The sequence below is a fragment of the Erithacus rubecula genome (genome assembly GCF_903797595.1).
Source record: "Erithacus rubecula genome assembly, chromosome: 3".
Classification (NCBI taxonomy): Eukaryota; Metazoa; Chordata; class Aves; order Passeriformes; family Muscicapidae; genus Erithacus; species Erithacus rubecula.
The window spans coordinates 51,923,122-51,947,098 of NC_136689.1; the positions used below are offsets into that span (position 1 = coordinate 51,923,122).

At 39.7% G+C, this 23,977-nt stretch overlaps 1 protein-coding gene across 5 annotated transcripts in view; it reads left to right on the forward strand.

The window, feature by feature from the left end:
• The window catches only part of GLI3 (GLI family zinc finger 3), a 203,898-nt gene that overhangs the window by 123,527 nt on the left and 56,394 nt on the right, over positions 1-23,977 (forward strand). For all 5 annotated transcript variants that reach the window (XM_079301522.1, XM_079301524.1, XM_079301521.1 and 2 more), the window contains 3 exons: positions 9,911-10,116; positions 14,867-15,013; positions 22,702-22,903. In XM_079301522.1, the coding sequence (XP_079157648.1) occupies positions 9,911-10,116; positions 14,867-15,013; positions 22,702-22,903 (555 nt within the window). The remainder of the gene's footprint in view (positions 1-9,910; positions 10,117-14,866; positions 15,014-22,701; positions 22,904-23,977) is intronic.

The following is a 23,977-nucleotide window of genomic DNA, read 5'->3' on the forward strand; positions in this document are numbered from 1 at the left end:
AAGGAGGCAGTGGGTCACATGCGACTTGTGAGGGTGCATTTGTGCAGTTGCATAGCACAGCCACTCAGAGGGTGAGACTTCATGATTAATGGTGTTTATTCTTGACAGAAGCCTCCTTTATTTATCTGCAATACAGTTTAGTGATTTTATCAGTCACCTGAATGAAAAATATTCAGTCATACCAATATTGCAGTGTAAATTGAGTAGAGTCACTTTTTATTATATCTTTCAGCCTTATCATCTGCACAGTAATTTTCTAGCAGAGGTTTGATATAGAAAGGCTGGATTTAGCTGTACTTGACACAAAGCCTCTTCAATTTCCTCTAAAAGTTCAGGCTACTCTTAGAAATGTGTATAAAAAAAATATATATAAATATATATATAAAAATATATAACCCTCTTATCCAAGCAATTTCAGTATTTGAAAGAATAAAGATAAAATGCGCCGACCTGGATGTGAGAAATGTTGTTCCTATGAAAACATCTAATAGCTCTGAAGCCACTGGTGAAATGCTCTTTAGTGTTTAAGCTTGTGGCTTAGTGCATTCTTTTTGCATGGCTACGTAGTCTGACTTTCTTCTAATCAATCATCATCCAACTCCAATCAGCATACAGGCAGAGCCTATCGTTCATCCTGGGTGTAATTTCAGAGTTGAGGACTATAATGGCCACATACAGCACATTAGTCACTGCGATAACAGCTAGTGGCACTCCTGAGGAAGGGGGAGGATGGGGAAGAAGGGGAATAAAATTCTTCTCATTCTCACAGTGCATTAATAAAATAGGAGCAAATGTTAAACAAATGTTTATTCAATTAGCTGACTTAACAGCATTAAGTGTGAGAAAGCTTCTGACACTCCTTTGACCCACTTTTTCTGAGAGGAGAGGAGCGGCAAGGGAGGCAAGAAAGGGGTACATGAATGCAGTCCAGATTTCTATATGTCCATGTACTCATATGATGGTGCCTCTGGTTAAGCACTGGAAGGGATGGGAGGCCTAAAGAAGGCTAAAATTTGAATAGCAAATGGGACCACCTCTAGAGCATCGGAAGAGAATTGCAGAGCAGAGAAGTTTGATGTAGGAATGCAGTTGGTAATTTCACTGCCCAGTCTATTACTAACAAACAGATAATAAGTTGGCTGTAGAGCTTTTAGATTTTCCAGCTGGCCTTTGTACTACTGCATAGTTTGAAGAGGAAATATTGTGGGGAAGTCCATGGCAATCTTATTCAAATAACACTTTTTTGTCCTGTGCATCTGTTTTATATTCATGATGATGATTTCTGCATCAGATGCAACATTGCTACATTATCCTCCATATATTAATGTACAAGTCAGTACATTGCATTTACAAGTCAGTAAACTTGGAACCAGCTGAAGATGGGAAGAAAAATTTAGCAGCACTGAGGTTGGGGTGTCCCATGAAGGTATAAGGTCTTATGGTTCAGTGCAAGTGAGCAAAATAAAAAAAATGTGCCTGGGTAAGGCTCTAGCAGAAGCAAGTGATGGAAATCACATGTTAGCATTACTTTTATTTACTGTTTACATTACTGCAGTGTCCAACAGCTCTGTGCAGGATCGGAGCTCTGCTGAGTGTTGTGCAAATACAAGTTGCTCCTCCAGGAAGAGCTCCAAGTCAGACCTCTTTGGCAAATGCGCTCTGGTGAGTCAGCTCTGATGGCCTCAGGGTTTACCAGCCCCAGCTGTTTCCTCACCCTGGGGATCATCCCTTCTCCCTCAGCAGGGCTGCGTGCCTTTGCCCCATTTACAGTCTCACAGCTTTGCTCTGGCTTCCTGAAACCAGGCAATGAAGTGGCCAGAGGCAGAGATGTTCTACCTGGGAGGGGCACCAGCTGGGTACCCGGAGGCTTACAAAGCTGCCACAAAATTTGCCAGATAACCTGTGGTAGAAGCCTAGAATGGGCAGGTGGCATTTGCAGGGAGTATTAACTGTTGGTTACTTTTCTGTATGTTTGCATCTTTTATATAAGCAAAGAAATTGCCAAGTAAATCCATATAATCCTCCCCCAGTCACTGATTCCTTTGCAGCATCCTGAGAAGGATTTGAAGAAAGGAGAGGAAAGGAATGCTCTGTATTGCAAAGGAGAAGTGGACAGTGTTTCAAAGCAGTGCCAGGAAGGAGCAACAGTGGTGGGAGGATGGAAGGAAGAGAAGAATGAGAGACAGGTTGTTCTGGGGAGATTACTAGCATGTGAAGAAGAGAACAAGAAGACTGGATTTGACAAATACTGGGAGACAGTAGATAGTTTTATTTATATTTTTCATAATGAAGAAAATTAAATAGTGAAAACTGTATCAGCATACACATTTAAGGAATGCATGTTAAGACTCCAAGTCAAGACTGCATCACCTGAAGCAGCAATTGCTGTAGTCAGTACATGTGTTACTGTGGGCTGAAGGTTACCAGTGTTACAGCTGACCTTCTGTAAACAGCATTCTGTTAAATAACAGAATAATATTCATTGCTTTTCATGGCATAAACTATTCTTGAGGAAATACACAAGCTGATGGTTGGGTTATTTATGAAGTCTTATAAGTATCAGACAGTGTATGTAAAAAACCTGGGTCTATGTTCAGGCAGTCTGTCAGTTGAAAAATATGAATACATCACTGACTAAGGATTTAGTGCTTGATTAATGTAGTCAATTTTTAACTGTAACTACATAATGTTAACACTTCCCAAAGAAGGAAAGGGCAACCAGAGTAATATTCTTTTCCTGTCGGTCATTGCCTAATTGTCATGCAGATTTCCTGAACCATGAACATCTCTTGTACAGTCATTTATGTCCTTTTTTCTTTTTCTGCAATGATGGCTTTTAACTTTATGTGAGAGAAACTTTTTATTCTAACCCCAAGTGAGGTTATTTGTATATTTTAGGAATTTGCATACCAGAACTGCACACATTTTTAAAGGCATTGTCCTTGCCTTCCTGTCAGAAAATATTCATAACATAGGATCTCTTTGTATGACCATCCCACTGTAGATACTGAACATTTTCCAAGTGCTTTACCACAGTTTTAAAGATGGGGAAAGAGTGGACCAGGAAGAAAACAAACTCATACAAAGTGAACAGCAGATAAATGATGGAAATCAAACCAGAGCCTGTCTACCTTAAATCCTGATCCAGTTACTATGTGAACTACTGAGGCATGGACTCACTCATGATTTATTTGTACATGTATCTACTGAATGAAAGTTTGCTACCAAATCAGATTCTGTGACTTACTTCCCTATGCTGACTACAGTTCCAGTGTGAATTTTGGAGGAAGAGTGAGCAAAAGTTCACCAAGTATTGGTGAAACAGGGAAAATTATACAGGAAATCCAGAGGGTTTTTTGCATTAGGACTTCAAAAACATGCTCACATTCTTTTTCTTAATTTCCACCATTAAGAAAATATAGTTAACATTGCTTACTCTTTTGCAGCACTTGAGTTGTTTTATATGAAGTGTGCTCTGACATTTCCATGTATTCAAATAATTTTTTAAATGTCCATAATTACTTTCTTTGTTTTCCTAAGTCCAAAATAATATAGCAGTTTTGAGGCAGTGAGTGATTCTAGGGGAATGGAGTGCCTATTTGAAGCTAAAAAAAAAAAAAAAAGGTATTAAAAATTATATTATTGATTTCCCATAGTATGTATTTATACGTTTGATTGTTTACCAAGTCAACGAGAACTGAAAAGGGAAAAGGACTGTGCATTGCATTTTTAAAATGCTCAGTGCTGGCCTCAGTCTCCTTACATTGAAATCTGAGATCTCAACTTTATTAATATAAAACCCTTTTATTAGCCAGTTATTGGCTGCTCATGCTGAACAGTCAGTCTGTACAAGCAACTATGGTATAAAATAAACAATAGAAATTTAACATGGGAGATCTTACCAAAGGAATGGAGCCATGTGCTTTAGAATAGGAGTCACCACATACCAAGAAAGTCCTTGCTTGTTCATCTTCCAGGTTCTAGTAGAAATAAGTGTTAATGTTTTGTTGGCACACATCAGAAAATTATTGCAGAAAATAAAAAAAAGAAAAATATAAAAGTATCATAGGCAGTTTAATGAGTTTAATATTTTTCAATTCTCCAGGCAGGACTGAATTGAACAGGTATCAGAGAAACAGTGTGGATGTCATTGGTATGAGAGTCATGCTATCAATGCTTGCTCCAGCATTGAATAACATACTGTTAAATGATTAAATATCGAGGTTTGAACTTTGACACATTCATAATATAACAAGATGGATGAAAAGGCAATAATAAATTAGGTTATGTTACAATATTTCATCCCACTTCGTTGACAAGCTTTGTTCTGTGAGATAGATTATTGTTCCATCTGTAACCTCAGCTCAGTGTCATATTTACAATGTTATAGTTAAGGATCACTTGCTGTTTTTAATATAAATGTATTTTTCAACAGATTCATAAAAGAGCCATTTAAAATTTTATCAGGACAAAACTTGGCATTAAGATTTCCAGTCCTGGAGTTATAGTTTCCTTTAAAATCAGAAAGACCTTAAATCACCATGATTTTTTTTTTTTAAGATAGATTGTGCTTAGACGAGAGTTTTGTCCAAGCACAGCTTAAAGTTATTTGGAAGCCATTTATGACAGATCTCTAACATCAAGCCAACCTCAAAAATAGTAGTCCAAATTTTCCTGTGGCATAGACCATTGTGGCTGCTCTGAGTGGCTTTACATCTTCTTCCAGAAAACATTGCTATTGAAGAATGCCTGTGACAAGTGTGGGGGTTGGGCCTCCTGTGGTTTTCACAGTTGCAGGAGATAGAGGAACAGGGACAATTTGCACTGTATTGGTATTTTGGCATGGATTAAAACAGTTCAAGTACTCCAAAACAGGTAAGTACCCTGAGGCCACTGATTGGCTGTAATTGTCTTGAGTGGCCTTACCAGAGATCTCTACCAACACCTTATGCATCCAAGAACTCCTTTTTAGCTGAGCTGCCTGACCTGTGTTGAAAGTAGTGCCAGTTTCTGGTCCTGCTCCTGGCTGAGCTCAGGATCTGCAAGGTAGGAAGCTGCTCTGGATAGAACCCTCAGAACCATGGTGTATCTTGTCTCCTGACCTGTCTTTGTCCCTGTCTCCTTCTGCACTAGACTGGCCCAACCCAGACCTGGTTTGTCACTTTGCCTTGTCCCAGACTGAGGATTGACTGTGTTAGTAGCACCTGGCTCTGGTCACTCAGATCTGGTGGCATGGAGTGCATTGCCCATGTGTGGTTCCTGGCTTGCCTTTTCTTAGAGAGCAGCTGGCCTTTGCTGTCCCCAGCACCCTGAACTGGGTCTCTTTTCCTTCCAACCCCACCTCCTCAATCCCTAGCTCAGTTACATGCATGAATCCACATAAGATAGTTTCATGGACTTTGGGCTGATCCTCTAATCTCGTCAGTGGAACGCTGAGAGGGTGGTTGAAAGGACTCACAGTCAACAAGCTCTGTGCTGGCTTACCTACCTAGGGACTTTCACCTCTAGTCATAGCCAGAAAGAAATATTTCACCTCAAGTTAGCTGTTCCATTAGCACCAAAGAAAGGGATAGGTATGAATCTGGGCAATCCAAACTCCCTCTCTGTAAAACTGGCTAGTGCTTAAATACAAAAAACAGCCTAAAATACATGGTAGAAGTCCCCATATCTATTTTTTCTGCTAATGGAAAGAATGTGTGATCCTTTCAAGATAATATTAGGTAATGATCTGTGCATAGAGATCATTTTGAAATATGTATAACTTGCTCATGCTTGCCTCATGAGGTCTCAGATTCCTATGATCTTCCTTCACCAGTCAAAAAAGGGCTGTATGGGCTGAAAAGGGAATTGCATTTGATTCAGTTTTTTGGTGGTTAAAATCCAAACCTGCTGCTAGTCAGTCTTCTTGTGCAGAGTTAATCTATTGCAGCTGTAAGCAACAAAACAAAATGACACCATTTTCATGAGTAATAACTGAAATCCTACAGATAACTCACCTGTGGTTCAGCAGTGGTCAGAAAAAACCCATTTTTAAAAAAAGCAGCTTCATACCTACTGTGATTTGCCCTACAACTGATGCTGTTCACAACTGCTGAACTTGTGTGACTATGTAAGTTTTTAAGACTGTGCAGACACCTCTGCAGCAATTCATCAAAATAATGTCATGACTAATATGAAAAAAGACACCTGTTTGCCCTTACCCTGACCTCCCTGCCTCAGCACATGTGTACCATTCACAGCCTGAGTAGCTGAGATTCCCCAGAGCATCAGAACTGGGACAGGAAGAAGCTGGCAGGCTGGATGTGTCTGGGGAATGGAAAGTCCTGTGTTAGATGTGGAAGCTGTGTGGCACTCATGATATTTCAGCACCTTACCAATGAACAGGAAGGCCTGCTAGACAGAGAGGAGGAGATGCTTTCACAGCTAGCCCTGCTGTCTGTTTCTTCTCATTTGTGTTGGGGTTGTAGATATAATCAAGTTTACTGAGAAAATACTAAAATAATCCTAATGTGGCAGGATGAAAATTAGTGGCGAAACAGCCATAGGATCCTTTTACTCACAAACTTGGAGACCTTCAACTATGTCTTGAAAGTGTGATCAGCTTTGTATGAAATTTGATTTGAGTTTGCAGGGTCTCTAGAAGTAGACATAGAGGTCCCGATTCAGAAAAGAGCATACATCTGCTTTGCTTCCTCCCTTAAGTGGTCTGAATATATTGTATAACAGAAGAAGCCCTGCACAGGAGAAGATGCAGAGCAAGTTCTGCTTTCCTATGGTTTACAGATGAGGCATAAATTGTCAAGCAGTATCACTGAAAACCTCCTTGCCTCTTCTCATCCTGAAGCCTCATTGCATCCCATGAGGTAGCCTCAGACGCAAGGCAGAACACCATTCAACAGGATGCTGGGCTGAAGGGCCCTGAGTTTGAAGGAAGGTCCCCAGCTTCTTTCCCTGCTCATGACAGCAGAGTGGGACTAGATGACCTGTAAAGGTACCTTCCAATCCAAACCATTCTCTTATTTCTATACATGTGAAATAAAAATTATGGGGATGGACTGCCACCCACATCTGGAGATTTGATTTGTTAGTCACTGAATTAGTATCTGCACAGCCACTCCTGGGCTGCACTGTTTGCTGTTTACAGAACACAACTAATTTTTTATGAGAATTTACACAATGAGATTGCAAAGCAGCAGTAAGGGTGTTTGGCAGCACCCTTTCTAAAAGCTGCATTTTAGTTTGACAGAGGGAGTTAATACTTGTTAAAGATGATCACAGTGAAGTTTATTCACAGAGGTAGAGGAAGGATATGTGACATTTATTGGAATAAAATCAGGATGACTCAATTTGTGGGACTGAGAGCAGATGAAGAAGGCATGAGGGAAAGTGGGTCTGTAAGGAAAGGAGGGTCTGGGAACACAGAGGAGCAACAAAATGAGCACAGAAGTTAGCAGCATGTTAAGGTGCTTGAGAGAAATTGGGAAACATCAGAGTCCAGAGCTAGGAATTCTTTGTGGAATGTGATGACTCTTTATTTCTGCCTCAGATAATACTGTTTTTAAGCCTGCTGTTGATTGATGTTACCCAGGTGAGTGTCCTTTCCCTAGCATCCTAGCAAAACTGAGGAGCTCAGAAGATGAGAGAGCAGCGGGGAGAGGAGGAGAAGAGCAGCTGAGTCCTGGTGTCCTTGAATGGCTCTTGCTGGATCTGGAGGGAGAAGCTGACAGCCTGGCTCTTAATCTTGCTCCTGCGGCAGCATTTGGCTGATGGCCAGCTGGAGAGTGAATCACTGAGGCTGATACAGACTTTCAGCCTTCTTGCATAAGCATTTAAAGAGTTTTCTGTTCAATATGCACCAGATAAGGCCAGGGCCCCAGCCTGCTTGCCTGCTCTTCATGTTTCTAACTATGAGCTGGGATCACATTTAAAAAGAATCACTTGTAAGATGACATCCAAACTTAGTTTCTTTGATACTCTTGTATTAAATTTGCTGTACTACTGTATATTCCTCACTGCCAGGATAGGAAATTCACTCTGTAATGTAATACCCAGCTGTAGTACTTTTGCTTCCTATGTCACCATGGATTTTAAAGCTCTTGCCTACCAAACTTGGCCTCATAGGGAATCAGGAGACAAGGAATATTTAGTGTCTGATGGGGTTTCATAAGATAATAGATGCACGTCCACTGTAAAACAAAGTGCAGTCTATAAAACCATGCAGACAAGAAGTTCTCTGAGGAAAGGAGGTGTCTGATTTGCACAGTGATGGAAAGTGGCTTCTGGTTTTGGGCTTTCAGTGCCTTTCAAATATGGTGAAGGTAGGCTAGTGAGTGGCTTAGCTTTACGTAGGTCACTTCCTCGGGTGCCAGAGGAGTGGCTGCACTGTTGGTACCTGCTGCTAGCACAAAATGCTCTAACAAACTCTGGAGCTAGGAGGTATTTTCATACAGGAAGGCTAAACAGTCTTACCTTGCAGAAAGCTGTTGGAGGGCAAGAAACACAAAAAAGGTCAAATAGGGAAGGGAAAAGAGAGAGAAAAACACATCAGGAGAAATCTTCATTCCTCAGATTTTACAAGCCCTCATGGATTTAGTAGCAGGGAAGCTGGCGTCATGTTAGGAACTCATGACTTTGATCACTGTCCCACTCGTATGCTAGCATGTCTGAGCTGATGGCTGGGCAGAATTGGCTCCTATGTAAGATTATGTTCTGTTGGCCTTTTAGGTGATGACAACTACCTCCATTGATCATGATATGTGTATGTTAAAGGGAAAAAAATATGTTTCTTGTTTGATTACTCTTTGTAAGCCAACAGCATCAAAGGAACAGGCTGCCCTCACTGCTCTCACAGCTGCTGCCTGTGTCTGTGCTGTATATATGCTAAATTAATTGGAAAAACAGGGACAAAAAGGCATTTAGTTCGGGTCAGCCAGTTGGACTACAGCAAATGCACGACAGGCTTAATCATTGTCTTTTGCCAAAGAGCAGGTTGGCAAGGGCAGACACTCCAACCCCTTCTGATGAAATTTGAACTTTTTCCAGTGCCTTTGGAGATGCAATGCTGTGAGAGAAAAGTCTCCAAGCAGAGCCCAGATGCTGTTGTATCAACAGGGTGGGATGGTGGGGAGGGTTATGGTGGGTTATTTATCTTTTGTCAGCTGTGAACTCAGCTTTCAGCCTTGGTTCATCACACATAGCATGAGAGGGCACCAAGCTTTCCCTTCACAAAAATGATGTAGTTAATTAATGGGGTCTTGTTAAAAGACATTGGTCACTGGTGTCGTACTAAAAACACACACATCCAGCAATCTTTCTTCCTCTGCTACCAAATTTTGCACATTTTTCATGGGAAGGGACAGCAACAAAAAAAAAAAATGCTCCAAAGGACCTATCTGTCTAAATGGCTTACATAGTTTGGGACTCCTAAAGTGATTTCTATATAAACATACCATCTTACACTTTCACAAAGAGTAAGCTGGCAAATGAAGGGCATGAGTGCAGTGTTCTCAAAGCTCCTTTTTCAATAGCCACATGATTTTGAAGATGTAAATGATTCTGAATCTCTGTATGTATTTCATATTGCAGTTAAGAATTACTATGTAAAACAGTGTGCATATTTTGCACTAATTGAAGTGATTTTCTCCTCAACTCCTTGGGGAAAGGGTATTGAGGGGTGTAAAGATTAAACCAAATGTAAAATCATGTTTAAATTGGTCAGAGAAAAGTTGCTAATAATGGGGACAGAGAAGAATTCATTTCCCATCCTTCTTCTTTCCAAGCAGTTGACTTCTGTGCATGTGCAACCTAGTTGTTTTTCTTCAAGAAACAAGTGTGTTACCTTTATTGTATTTTTTCTTTATTGTACGGATAACCTGTCTGGTTTTGTTTTTCTTCCTTTTGTTTCTTCCAGGCCTTCTGCCTTATCTAGTAGCCCAACATACTCAGAGCTTCCATTCCTTAGAATTTCCCCGCACCGAAATCCTGCTGCAACATCAGAGTCTCCCTTCAGCACCCCTCACCCATACATTAACCCCTACATGGACTACATCAGGTCCCTGCACAGCAGCCCGTCCCTCTCCATGATCTCGGCAGCCCGTGGACTCAGCCCAACAGACGGTGGGTTAAGACAGGCTTCCTGTTTTCTGTCATTGTAGCAACTTAAGTTATATTAATCTTGTCAACATTTTTCCCCCTTATTCAAAGCAGCTTCACCAGGTTTGTCAGACATATTCATTATGTCATAAATGTTTCAATACTTCATCAGCCGATGATGGCTCATTTGTACATCTCACAAATGTTGAAACTTCAGGGAGAAGAAAAAAAAAAAGGCTGCTTCATTCAAAATTTATGCTGGAAGGGTGGTGTATGTCTTGTGATATCTTTTGTTTGTGGGGATGACATGGGGTGTAGTTCTGATCTCCCAAAAATCCATTGTATTTGCACTGAATTGAGTCAGATGCTTTATCAGTGTACAACCATGGTGTTCTTCAGGCACAAAAGGCTTGTTAATTAAAATAGTATTTTTCAATCATACAAAGCACGCACTAATTAGTTTCATTTAGTCAACAGTTCTGTTAAAGTTATGTATAGTTATTTCAGCTTATCCCAGCCAACAAGATGGCCAAATGCAATGACGCTTCCGTAGAAGTGGCTGATGATCAAGATTGTCCCTTTTAATCTGAATGGTGGGCAGTATACTTCAAATTCAGTGCTTTAGGTCTTGGTGTGACCATGGCTTTTACTTTACAGGCTCTTTGGGCTGAAGTGAACTCCTGTGATTACTCTTGTCATTACTCTAGCACATTTCCTATTCATTTCAATGGGAATTTTGCCAAAGTGAGCCATCAACAGACTTGCAAAAAAAGGCTGTCTTGTTAGTAAGGCTTTTCAATAGTGGGTAAGCATAAGCACTTTGACATTTCAAAATTGTAGCATTTGCTGAAGGGAACTAAAATATAATATTGTCAGAATCAACTATATAGAGAAAGGTAATGAAACTGGTACTTTAGCTACAGGAAAGATCTTCTCAGTGAATTAAGAAACTTACCAGAGTTAAACTGCCTTTAGCTGAATTTGAAAAATGAGCGGTGCACCCTATCCAAATGGATAACTAATTAATCCTCGTTTATAGGAACATATACCTTTACAGTTAATCCATTAGTTATGGGCACATATTCTTATGAGAAAAAATTTTAATGACCTATTGTCAGTCAAGGTATATAGCATGCACATAGGGCTTTTCTAGCAGCACGTTGGATTTTGCATGAGTTCTTGCTAATTCTCCCCTTTTTGTTTTAGCAGAAGTATTTAAAAAATAATTAGAAAATATTTGAATGGTCAGAAAGGCAAATTTTGACTTCAGCAGCTTTGGAGCTTTAGATACAGGACTAAAATGACAGAGCTATAATGTAATGGCATATATTGGAAAAACTCCTGTGGTGTACATTTGGGCTTTTTCACAGGGGCTAATATGCAGAATTCCTGGCTATCTTCAATACTCTTCAGGTCCTATTCATGGAGAATTTAATTTATGCTTAAGATATGTTGCAATGGCAGACAAAGGAAGGTGTGAAGGAAGCCACCTATCACCACCTATGATTTTAAGCTCTATAAAATCTTGGTCTGAGGTGTACCACACTGAATTCACTTGCAAAGAGGTAGGCATATGGTGTTCTCTCACCCAGCACCCAACTGACGCTCCAGAAATATACAGAGATGTCACAGGGCAGAATTTGGTATCAGATTTTGGCACCTAAATGTAGATGTGTACAGTATAGAAATGTGTGATCTTGCTGTGTTGCTCTGCTGTTGTAATCCAGTGAGTTGTAGGTAGTGAAGTCTCAAGGAACTATTCAGTTTCCCAACAAATGGACACTTGGCATGTTAGCAGTTGAGTCTGGAGCTCTGTCATAATTATGATGGTGTTTGTTGTCAGTTCAGGTCTGTGAAATACCCTGCCTCAACTCCACCTGCCCCCTCAGAAAGACAGTTTTCTTCTGCCAGCCTATGTAGCTTGGGTACTCTCAGGCTTTCAGATGGCATGAGACACCCAGGTGTGGGCAGTACAGCTGAGTGCACTCTGCCTTAATGCTCATCCCCTGAGCTTCGATTGCAGACTGTATACACAGCCCTAATCTGTCATAAGTACATGCTAAATTTACTAGCTTAAGCATCTCTCTACAGGTTTTAAACAAATACATGTTACTTCACACTCCCTGTAGGCTCACAGCTTTGGTCAGTTACTACAGGACTGATGTTGCACAGCATCCAATGAAAATCCAGTAGCTTGATTGAGACTTGAAGGTATCTCAATCAAACAGCATGCTGCAAAAAACTGCAAGTTTGTTCCCTGGAATCCATAGTCTGTTGTATGATTAATCAGGTATACAATGGAATGCCTTTTTTGGATGTGAGTTCCTGGGATCAAAGAATTTGAATCATGGCTTAAGCACTCCTGTGGTTTAAAGGGGTACATGCAGTTAATGTACCAATAGTGGACACCATGGCTTAAGTGATACAGCATTTGAACTATGAAAACTTGCAAGTTGTTATTGCTCCTCTGAAAGCCATAGCAAGATTTCTCTTGCTGCCCTAATTGCTTTAGAGCAGTTAGATAATTAGATCAGCGTACTATTGGGCTCAGTCTGTTGACTCACAGATCTGGGGATGGCCAGGAGCCAAAGCAATCTGGAACATAACTTTGTCACTTCTCCTTAGCCAGCAGATTTGGTGGGTCAGGGGTGGCTGAGGACTTCCCAGAGGATTTGGAGCAGGGGTAAGGATGGAGTTGGTGGTGTGTGTAGAGGAAAGTGCTCAAATGAAGCTCAGCTGTGCCTACGGTGCAGAAGCAAATGCCTCTGCTTATAGAAATGTGGGAACAAAGCTGAAGCTACCCGGGAATAAACAGGAAAGATTTCAGGGCTGTGGGTCTTTCTGTTTACCCTTCATTTACCCTTCATGCAATACATCATCTAGTAGGGTAATTTTTTACGTTTGAGGGGAGGTAGTAAGTAATAATCTTTTAAGAGTACCAGAGCATTTCTTGGCATAAGGAACATTTAGTAATGCAATTATGTGTTCACTGTGTTTTCTGCAGCAGTTAATTTTAAAGTTTGCAGCCAATGTTATTGTTAGTTAACCCAGACACTTATGTCAGAAAGCTCAGGAAGTATTTTCAGTCTGTCTGGAAATATACCATGGTTGCCTACTACTGCAAAATTTTAAAACTTTCAGTGATTCAGTGTGAGTTATGTGTCTTTTAAAATTTGGTCTGAATAATTTCTTTACCATTTGACAGAAAGTGGAAAGATTGTATTTCATTGTGAAATTAATTTGTAATTTGGAAAAAATAGCAGCAACTTTTCATTTAGCTAATTTTTCATGCCTATTCCTGTTCGTCATACTTGTAGTTTTCACAACCCTTTCTTATATGTTATATTTAACATTTTAACATAAAAAGCACATTCTTTCATTTTATTCAATAGCAGTAAAGGCAGGTTACACACTTCAGCAATCTGTTGCTGAATAAACTTTTCTCCAAATTCTAATAACTTGTTTATGTTCAAAAGAACATTAAAAGTGTAATTCTTGATTCTTTGTTTCTAAGGTTTGCATTTAGGATCTGATTTTCTAATGAAAATATAAATTATCTTTTTAGTAGCTCTGTATTGGTAACAATATTCAAATAATTTCAACCTAGAATTTTGTCTTACTTCAAGATTCAGATGCTGAGATTAAAGAAAAATCTCATTAAAAATAATCTGGTGTACCAGCTTGGGGTGCAGCCCATTAAGCTAAGGAACCCTGAGTGTTTTAAGCAAGCATGCATACCATCTTGTGGTGACCAGAGGGTAAACTGTTCTGCAAGTGGGACAGGGATAGACCAGAGAGAAGGGCTGTTCACCTCAGGTTTTGTGGCAGGATCAAGGAGAAGGAGCCTATATAATTTTATGAGTATGTCTTACACAAGTTCATAAAATGACCCTTTACCATTAGTAGCATCTGAAGCCTGCTGAGAGGAGATAATCTTAAAGTGATGCCAATTTTGATATTTGTCCAGGGATTCCCATTAGTTGAAGATCTGCTTGAAAATTGAGGGGAACAGAAAGTTCTTAAGTTACTTTTACATGAGAGTACAGCTAATACAAGTCCTTATCAGAGGACTTCATCATGGTAACCTCACTGATGGGATGTAGAGTCTATTCAGTTTGTGGTTTTGACTCTGAAAACAGGCTTGTATGTCAAGTATGTTTATACATGAACTTTGAATGATGCAATGGTCACATTTATTGACTTCAGTCTGTCCTCCTAAAAAACTGACCCTGTGTTGTTCATGGACAGCTAATATTTGTCCTGGAATCATGCTTTGCCCCTATTTGCTCCAAAGCATAGACACAGAGGGACGAGGTGAGGAAGAATCTTCTAGTCCCTAAGTAGAGACTCCAGATACATGAATGCTTATGGAAGTTCAGCTGCACTGTTACCTTAGATATGGATTCCTTTGGGCCAGGGATGAGGTAAACATGAATAAAATGCTAGGAAGCTTTTCCTGCTTTTTTATGTCACTAAATAAATCATTCTTGTTTCCATTGCTGTCAGCCTGTCACTTTTTGAGTCACTTAATAATAAATACAAAAATATGAGATCACCAAGCTCATTAATATTTTATGTCTTGCTATTTCTTTGAATGGTGTCTTTACAGTACCATTGGTTGAAATATATTGACTCGTGGTGGCATACTGCAGACCTTGCATTACATTAAAAAACAAACAAGCTGTTTTAATAGCCAGAGAAACCAGCAATGTGATAAAACTTTCCTTCTTGTTTATCTTACGTCATTAACGGTACTTTTATGTTGTTTTTTTAGCTCCACACGCTGGCGTCAGCCCAGCTGAATATTATCATCAGATGGCTCTGTTGGCAGGCCAGCGCAGCCCCTATGCAGACATCATTCCTTCAGCTGCCACTGCAGGAGCCGGGGCTCTTCACATGGAATATCTTCATGCCATGGATAGTGAGTGATTTTTTCTAGAAATACAGATGGTCCTACAAAGGAACCACGTGGGTTGTTCGTGGTCTGACCCAAAAGACCTCAAGATAGAGAAGTGGGAGTCGACATAAACCTCCTCATGCAGCTGGAGGGACAGAGAATTGATTGCCAAATGCACAAGGGTTATATCAAGCCTTAAAGTAAACTTCGAAAGAAAGTAGGGAGAGAAGCAGGGCTGCTCCTGAAAACAGGTTATAAATTTTATTTCTAGCACGGCTTGAGTGCTTTTGAAAATGTCCTTTTCTATTTGAAATCAGTTACTTTCATAGTGAGGCTGAGTATTTCCCTGATGAGCTCTCTGTTTACATCTGTTTTTCTGTTATGAGAGCATGCCCTGCACCTTTCAGAGTGCTAGTTGCACTTACAAGTTGTGTATCACAGACCAATAGACCAGCAACCACTTGTAAAGTGGAGCAGTTTGCTGAATTCTCAAGGATCCCGACTTAGTTTGCCATAATATTTCCATAATATTAAGAGCCTTCTTTATCCACTCAGCATCTTTCAGTCCTCTAATGTGTCTCTGTTTCTGTGTTGAAGGAGGAAAAGAGAGGAACCCATTGCAAACTGCTTGCTACTGCTTCCTTTTGATCAGCCAGAAGGGATTATGCAGAGCTTTCCCCTCAAGTCATAGATGCTTACATGATTTTCAGGATGTACTCTGTTCCTTCTGATGAGGGCAATAAAAAATGGTGGCAAGAAAAGGTGGTGATGTTGACTTTTGCTTGGTAGTACAGACCAATACAATAGTGTTAGACAACACTTGCTTTCTTGTAGAATTTTAAACTTTTTGTTTACATGTGACTTCTTCTTCCTGCTGTTGGCTGCACACCACAGTTGGTGATCTCAAGGAGAGTGGGTGTTGGGAGGTTTACCTCTGGAACACATAGGAGCACATATATAGCTAGCCCTGCTATATATGAACACGTGCCTTGGAGTGTGAAGTACTTGACTCACCAATAATTTTTATAAGAATCAGGCAAGACAGATAGTTGCAAAACTGTGCAGGAAAGCTTTTTTCATTTTGTTTCCTTGCTAATGAAGGATGCTTAAAATACATTTTCTATTTTAAGTCTCACTTACTGGTAGCACGCATAAAGAATTTACAATAACACATCTTGAGCACACTGGAGAAACATAATAAACTCACACAAGTAGTCTGGACTTAAACCAGAAATTAATGTGCAGACTTCAGTATTTGAAATCTTAAGATTATGATACTTCCTAATTTGGATTTTGAGAGGAATAGGGAGAGATGAGGCACACTGCTAAAGCACTGAATGGTTGTTAATAATACCTTGCAGAATGGACATGCTGTTATACATTGTTCAGGTAATGTAAATTTGCTGCTGTGTTCCAGCTGCAAGGACAAATCCCCAGCTTGCATGAATGAGCATGGCTTCCTTGAAAAGAATCATAGAATCCTAGAACAGTTTGGGTTGGAAGGGAACTTTAAAGGTCATCTAGTCAAACTTTACTTGCAATGAGCAGGGATATTTTAAATTTTCCAGGGTTTTGGTTCCTACTGTGAGAGAGTGTCTGAATTCACAAAAGTAGCAGTACCAAACCACATTCTTGGCTGCAGATTTGATCTAATGGGTTTATTCAGCCTTTAGAAAGGTAGATACCCATACATATGCCAGAAAACTTGAGCAAAACAGAAGACATTGCAAACTCATACAATGACTCATACAAACACTGGCATTTGCAGAAGGATCTTTATGTGTTAGCAGAGACTGTGTATGCTGTAATCTGCACAGAACTGTATCTATTGCATCCTAAGAATATTATCACTTCTTACTTAACAGTTAATGTTTTGACCTTTGCCCATAATTTCAGCCCATTCATAGAAGGTACCTAAACACCATCTTTAATAAGGATATTTGCCTTCACCAGCTCTAGCTAGGATACATTTGAAATGCACACTTTAATTTGTTTTGTGTTTGTTTTTAAAAATTATGATCACACATTTGAGATTAATTATACCAGCAACTTTTCAATTAGGCATTTTTTCAGAGTTAGAGACAAAAAATGCACTATTATGCAAATGGGTTATTTTTAAACAGTAAATAGAGAATTAAAATAAGAGTGAATCCCAGTAAGGTCACTCAGCTCACCTTCTGTATTTGATGAGAATGTGTTTAGTCAGGCAATAGCTGCTTTTATCTAAATAGAGTATGAAGTTACCCTTTTACTTTGTAAAAACTAATTAAAACTATCTTAACTTGCATGGGTATACAGTAAATTAATTGTCATTAAGTAGGATTCTGAATGTCCTATCATTCATCATGCTAAAGAAAACCCCTTTCTTCTTTGTCAGATTTTTAGATTAGAAACAAGAACAAAACAATTAGCAGGAAGCTGATATTAAGACTTAAAAAAAAATCCCCATGTATGCATTTAATAACTAAGTACAGTGATCAATGTGAAGCAATGCCATTTGTTTGGATCTTTCTTTGTAAGGATTTGTATGGTGATCTTAAAAGTAGTCTTTTGCCTTTTCCCCCTCTTGTCAAAGGAAGCAGAAGACACATGAGTAGTTTCCCTCATTATCTGCTATCAAATTCTGAGTGAGTTGACTCAAATGACTGGAAGGCTGCTGCTCATTTATCCCACACAACCAAATAGATACAAGCAAGACATTGTTCTTCTTTTGTGAAGCAAGTCTGTCTCCTAATTGTGTGCTTATACAGCATTTAGTACAGAAATTTGGAATCGCTACTCCATCCTGTACTGCAAATAATAACTCAGCAAGCACTGAGTTCCAAAGTGTATTACATACAATATGTGCAGTTTGGGGTCTTCTGTTTTGCTCTGTGGTGCTGGAAAAAAATGATTTCAAATGGGAATTATGAGAGTGAGAGAATTGTTAATCAGAAGTTGCCCAAAGAGCAGTAGACTTCTTGAAGCACTGAACTCTGCTGTCCATGAGCTGTCTAATACATTGCAGAAGAGTAAAGCCAAGATTATGTGTGCTTAATTGCAATTCTTCATCTTGTAATTCTTCTTCATCCTGTCCTGAGTGGCATGAAAACTGGACCAAAATTTTCTCTGCTGCGATAAAGCTTTTCTACAGTTTTGGTGGCCAGAAACCTTGAGCAAGCTGTGCCATCTTCTTGCTCATTCTAAAAAAGTGAGATTTATTACCTTTAAATGTAGCATCAAAATAGGAGTGGAGTAGATGTGGAGAGTATTGGCAGCACCACAGTAGCAACAACAGAAATTGCTTGTTGTGGCTGGAAAGATATTGAATGCCAAAATTGTCTTTAAGCACTTTAATAATTCTCAAAATCCTTTGGGTTGATAGGTTCATTTTTCACTTGGGGAATATGTTCTACTCTCTTAAGTGGGGTTCAGTGGAACACAAGCATGTTCCCTGAGGTTTCAGGATTCCAAATTATTAATATCCTCACTCTGATTATTCTATGCTCACTCAGAACAGGAGGTTTCTCTTTTTCAAAGATATTTGGTATTGACCTGCTCCTTTTGGCATTAGAGACTCTGATAGTAACCCAGCTGACCTAAAGAGTTTGGGCAGCTGTGGTGCATTGACCTTGGTTGGGTGCCACATACTCACCAAACTGCTCTATCACTTCCTCTCCTCAGCTGGATCTGGGAGAGAAAATAGATGGAAAACAACACATAGGTCGAGATAAGGCAGTTTACTCAGGCAAAAGTTAAAGACTGCATGCGCAGAAGCAAAAAGAAAACAAAAATTTGTATTCTCTACTTCCCACCAGCAAGCAATGTTGATCCACTTCCCGGGAGGTAGGGCTCCAGTACACTGAGGGGTTGCTCCAGAAGGCAAATTTGTAAATAAGGAATGCTCCCTCACCTCCTCCTTCTCTTAGTCTTTATGTCTGTGCTGACATCATATAGTGTGGAATATCCCTTTGGTCAGTTTGGGTCAGCTGGCCTGGTTGTGTCCAGGGTCTTGCCCACTTCTGGCCTACTAATGGGGAGGAATGTTGGAAGACAGTGCTGTGCCAGCACTGCTCATCAGCAGCCAAAACTCCTTTCCAGCCACCAGTGCAAAGCACAGGGCTGCAGTGGGGAAAAAAATGAACATCATCTCAGCCAGACCCAAACACCAGCCCAAAGAGTTAAGCCAGAGTGAGAAGCTTTGGACTGGGTTTGGTTTCTGTTTGTCAAGTGCAGTTGGAGAATGAGGGTGGAGTATCAAAGCCATTCTTCTTCTCTCATACTGATGACAGATTTACCATTTTGAAAACTAAGACAAAATTTATGATAAATTTTCATCAAGTGAAAACAAGGTTTTTACACATCTGTAAACAGAAGGCAGAATGAAAAGAAAAAAAAAATGGTTTGACTTTAAACCCACTGCCTCAAATGTCCCATGTTCACAACCTTTAATAAAAACTAATGCCTGAGACATGTTCAAAGAAGTTTGATTTAAAGGAAGGGAATAGAAAAGGTTTGATGAAGTTTGATTTAAAGGGATGGAATAAATGATACATGTCTGAAGATTGCCTTATAAATGATTAAGCAATGCTAAAAACTTCAACTCAGAAATCAAATTCATGGGCAAATTTGCTGGATGGCATATTCCATTTTTGAAATTTATGACGGAGATAGATATCTGTTATTTTAGAATTGATCTCCACCTCACAATAAGATCTTCTGACACCTGCAGGATTTTTTGTTGGCACACTCAAGTCTTTACTGTCTACTACTGACTTTTTATTTCTATTACATCTACTCCAAGAGGGGGACATTTCTAAGCAAATCTTCACTGTCAGCTTCCATTTGCATGGTTTGCCTAAGCTGATGGTTTTTTTTATCAGCACTTCCACAGAGGTAAATGGATTTTTAGGGAAACAGTGCTCCTTCATTTTCTGATTTTAAAGCATTATTGAGTGGGAGAGCACTGTGAGCAAATGAACATCTCAAATTGCTAAATAAATATTGAAGTGTTTGTTTTTAAAATAAATGCTGGGCAAGACTGGAAAGTTTGGTTTAGTATTCAGAGGCACTCAAAAATTGTGAGCTATTCCTTTTCATAGTAGCATACTAACTGAAATTCATGTTATGCTAAATGAATGGTTAAGCAAATGTCCTGTAACAAGTGGCCAGCTCATGCTTAAGACTTTTTAGGCATGTGAGACCAAATTAAACCATGAAGATATTACAAACCAGTAATTCCATTCAATGTATTTTCAGTTTTAAAACTCATGCCCCCTTGAATTGAATTCCTGTCTCCTGTGGTCAGACTCCATAGAGCTCTTGCCTGGCTGAAGCAGAAATGTTCCCTTTTTGCAGGATACTGCCAAATCTCCCTTAGGAGAATGTTCCTGTCCCAGGTAGATGGAGGGCAGTGCTGAATTCCCAGAGCTAGATGGGCCTGGAACAGGCACTGCCTGGAGGATCAGGAGGACCCTGTATGCGTGGGTCAAACCCTGGTGCTGCCCCTGACAGCTGTATGGAGAGTTTTTCTCCATCCCTGGCCACTGATCTGGTGCATCCAGAACAGACCCTGGGATGACCTGGCAGCAGCTGGCAGGCAAAGCAAAGGTGTAACAAGAAGTGGGCAGATGTGCAAGAGCCATAGCATGACTTAGGCAAGAGGTAAAGGAGACAGGTTCAGTCCAGAAAGGGCAAGGAGGAGGAGGAGGAGGAGGAAGAGGAGGAGGAGGAAGAGGAGGAGGAGGAGCAGGAGGAGAAGGGAAGTCTTTGCAGTTTTTGAGAATGTGCAGGGCACTGCAGGGAGTATAATGTCTGTACTTAGCTATGCCCTTGTAAAACCATGATAAAGCACTTGAATTGTATCATCATCGGGGGTAAATTACATTACAAGCACTAACTTCAGATGCATTGTTTTAATTCATTCCAGCTGAACAGTCAGCAGAGAAGAGTTGTGGATGAAAGATGCAAGTGCAAATTACAACTATTTTTGTTTTACCATGACATGGATGTTGTATTTCCTTGTTAGATATATTGCAGTTTCTTATAGCTGCTGATCTTTGTTGTTTCTTATTTTAGCACAAGTAAAAGATCTCTGGCTTTGAAAGACATGAAGCACAGCACTAATAAAATACCAGACACAGTACAATAGCAAGCTCCTAAAAAGGAGATAAAACAGATTGCATAAAATAGCATGTGGTAGGTTTTATGAATAAATAAATGGCTATACCTAAATTTTAAATGATGAACCAAGAGTCTGAATATTCGTTGAAAGATTAGAGCTGTATGGACTAAGGTTTATTCTGGAGACAGAGCAAGAAGGAACAAAACTCTGTATTACCCAAATGCCAAAGAGGAGAAAGATTATAAATGGAGATCTGATCTCACAGTCACAACAGCAATAAAATGGCAGCTATTGATACTGTATTAAAATCTTGGCTAACATGCACAGGAAGAAGGGAAACCCACTCAGATGTGTAAGAAAGCATACTAATAGATTGTAATCTAGCTCTGATCTTGAGATGAGTCTAATTGAAGTCATTTGGGCTCTTCTCCTGGTTATTGTTAGACATGTAAATCTAAATACCCTGCAAAAAAATGATCCTGGACACAAAGATGTTAGGAAAGGCTGACCTATACTGGATGCTTCTGGCCAACTGTGAATTATTAGCAAGTTACAGAGAATGTCAGGGACTCTAGGAGAAGTAGCTGTAAAGTAGGCATCAAACCCAAGACCTGCATGACCTTGGCTGTCAGGATCATTAGGATTCAGTCCTTTACTACAGGTTAAAGGGATTTAAAAGGTAGAAGCAGCAGTACTGTTAAAGGAAATTGTTCAGTACGCAGTGGGGAAGCTAATTCTCTCCATGCTCTCAACCAAGATAGAAAATAATTAAATAAAGGGAATAAATTTAAGGTGATATATCTTCTGTCAGGACTGCAGAGAGTTGGGATGATGTGGTAAAATAGATGAGAAGAGGTAGAGAACAGGACATAAAATTTAGAAATGTAATATATATTTATTTAAGTGGTATCTGTATGTTTGCCTTCACTTTGCTGCTTTGAAAAGTCTAATCTCCAGTTTTAAAGAAATTTAGCAATTGTAGGCCCCTGTACACACCAACAAAAGAATATCATGGGATCTTGGACAGATTCAAATAAAGCCTAATGTTTCTCATTTTCATGCTCTGAGTGTCAATCTGAGTTTGCTAATAGAGCTGGCCCTTTAGTGTTTCAGTTCTGATTTTAAGTTTTGCATCAAATATCCTCCTGGCAGAATTATGGCCAACAAAGGAAAAACTGCCTCTTCATTTCTATACTGTATTTGACATGTGTAGGTTTGGCTGTATGTATTAAAGTGTTGTGGGTTTGGGCTTGTTGGTATCCCAGATCTGAACTACTGTCTCATTGCTCATGGTTGAATTAATGATGTGAATGTCTAAGAAGCCATCAGATTCATAAATCACCAGAAATGAGAGGGATAACTCATAAAAGTCTTTTCCTTTTGTTTAGCCATTTATCATTTTGCTTGCACATTAATAAACAGAGCTCCCCTGAGGTAAGCCATAGGAAGAAAGATTTTTCTTCCTAATTTTCCTCAATCGTAGCCAGTAGATCACAAATGAAGAGAGCGGGCTTGTCACAGTGTGCTGGTGTCTCCCTCTACCCACCAGTGATAACAAATAAAGCCAGTCAAGTGCCCTGGTGGGTAATTATTTGTGTTTGCACAACAGGCGCCAGGTTTCCCAGCCCGAGGCTGTCAGCCAGACCGAGCCGCAAGCGCACCTTGTCCATCTCCCCCCTGTCTGACCACAGCTTTGACCTTCAGACCATGATTCGGACATCTCCAAACTCCTTGGTCACCATTCTCAATAATTCTCGTAGCAGTTCCTCAGCCAGTGGTTCTTACGGCCACTTGTCTGCAAGTGCAATAAGGTAAGAATTGTATATTCCCATTTTTGTGTCACACACACGCATGGATGTGAACCTATACTCACATCTTTAAGGGTTCTTTTGTGAATATGTGTATTTGCAGGTTCTATAATATATGCTCATCAGAGCTTAATTTAAAGGGGTTTTTTTGTTTTTTTTTCTTGCTCAGAAAAGTAAACATAAGGAACTTTTTTGGCCTATTATTGTCCAGTGCAGGTAATATTTAATCTGACCAGCAGGAACAGTGTGTGTTTGTGTGTCCAGAGATCTGTTTGCAGAGAAGAAACTCTAGGACGGGTCAGTGACTTAAGTCACTATGATGGACAGTGAAATGTTCCTACATTACAATCATGAGAAAATAAAGAAGAGAAACATGGCACTGTTCAATTCAAATGTTTGGCTTTAATTTTTTTTTTTTTTTTTTTTAATTTTCTTTTGTTTTTGGTACCAAGGAAGTACTGTCATCAGAAATACTATGATTTTCACTTGGCTGCTCTTGGCTGCTTCACTTGTGTGTGCAAGAGAACAGTTGAAAATTGTTGTTCTGGAGGCAGAAGAGCAGAGTAGCAACTGAAGAGATGGACAGAAGTTGTACAGAAAAGAGAAGAAAATAGAGCACAAAAGAGAGGGAACTAAAGGAATAATGTAAAAAGAAAAAAAAAAGGGAAGAAAATTAGGAGCTGCAGCAGGAAAAATGGAGATGTAACTGCAGAACATTTTTGTATTTGTGGCATGGCTATATGTTAAATGAGAAAAAAAATTCCCCCATCTCTCCAAAGTGCCAGTAAATGCTGAGTTTGCATTTATAACCCTCAAACAGTGCTTCTGGGCCCTGGATTAACAGCAGCTTCCATCTTCAATTTGCAATGAGGCAAAGGAGCAAATCCCTACAGCAGTTTCTTGAGATGGGGCACCCATTTTAGCAAGGTTCAAAAACACTGCAAACATCATGGATTTGACTCCCATGTATGGGCCATTCACTTAAAAAGTCAGATTTGATGAGTCTCGTGGGTCACATCCAACTCAGATTATTCTGTGAAATCTGTGAAATGCTCTGTGATAAAAATGACACATTTA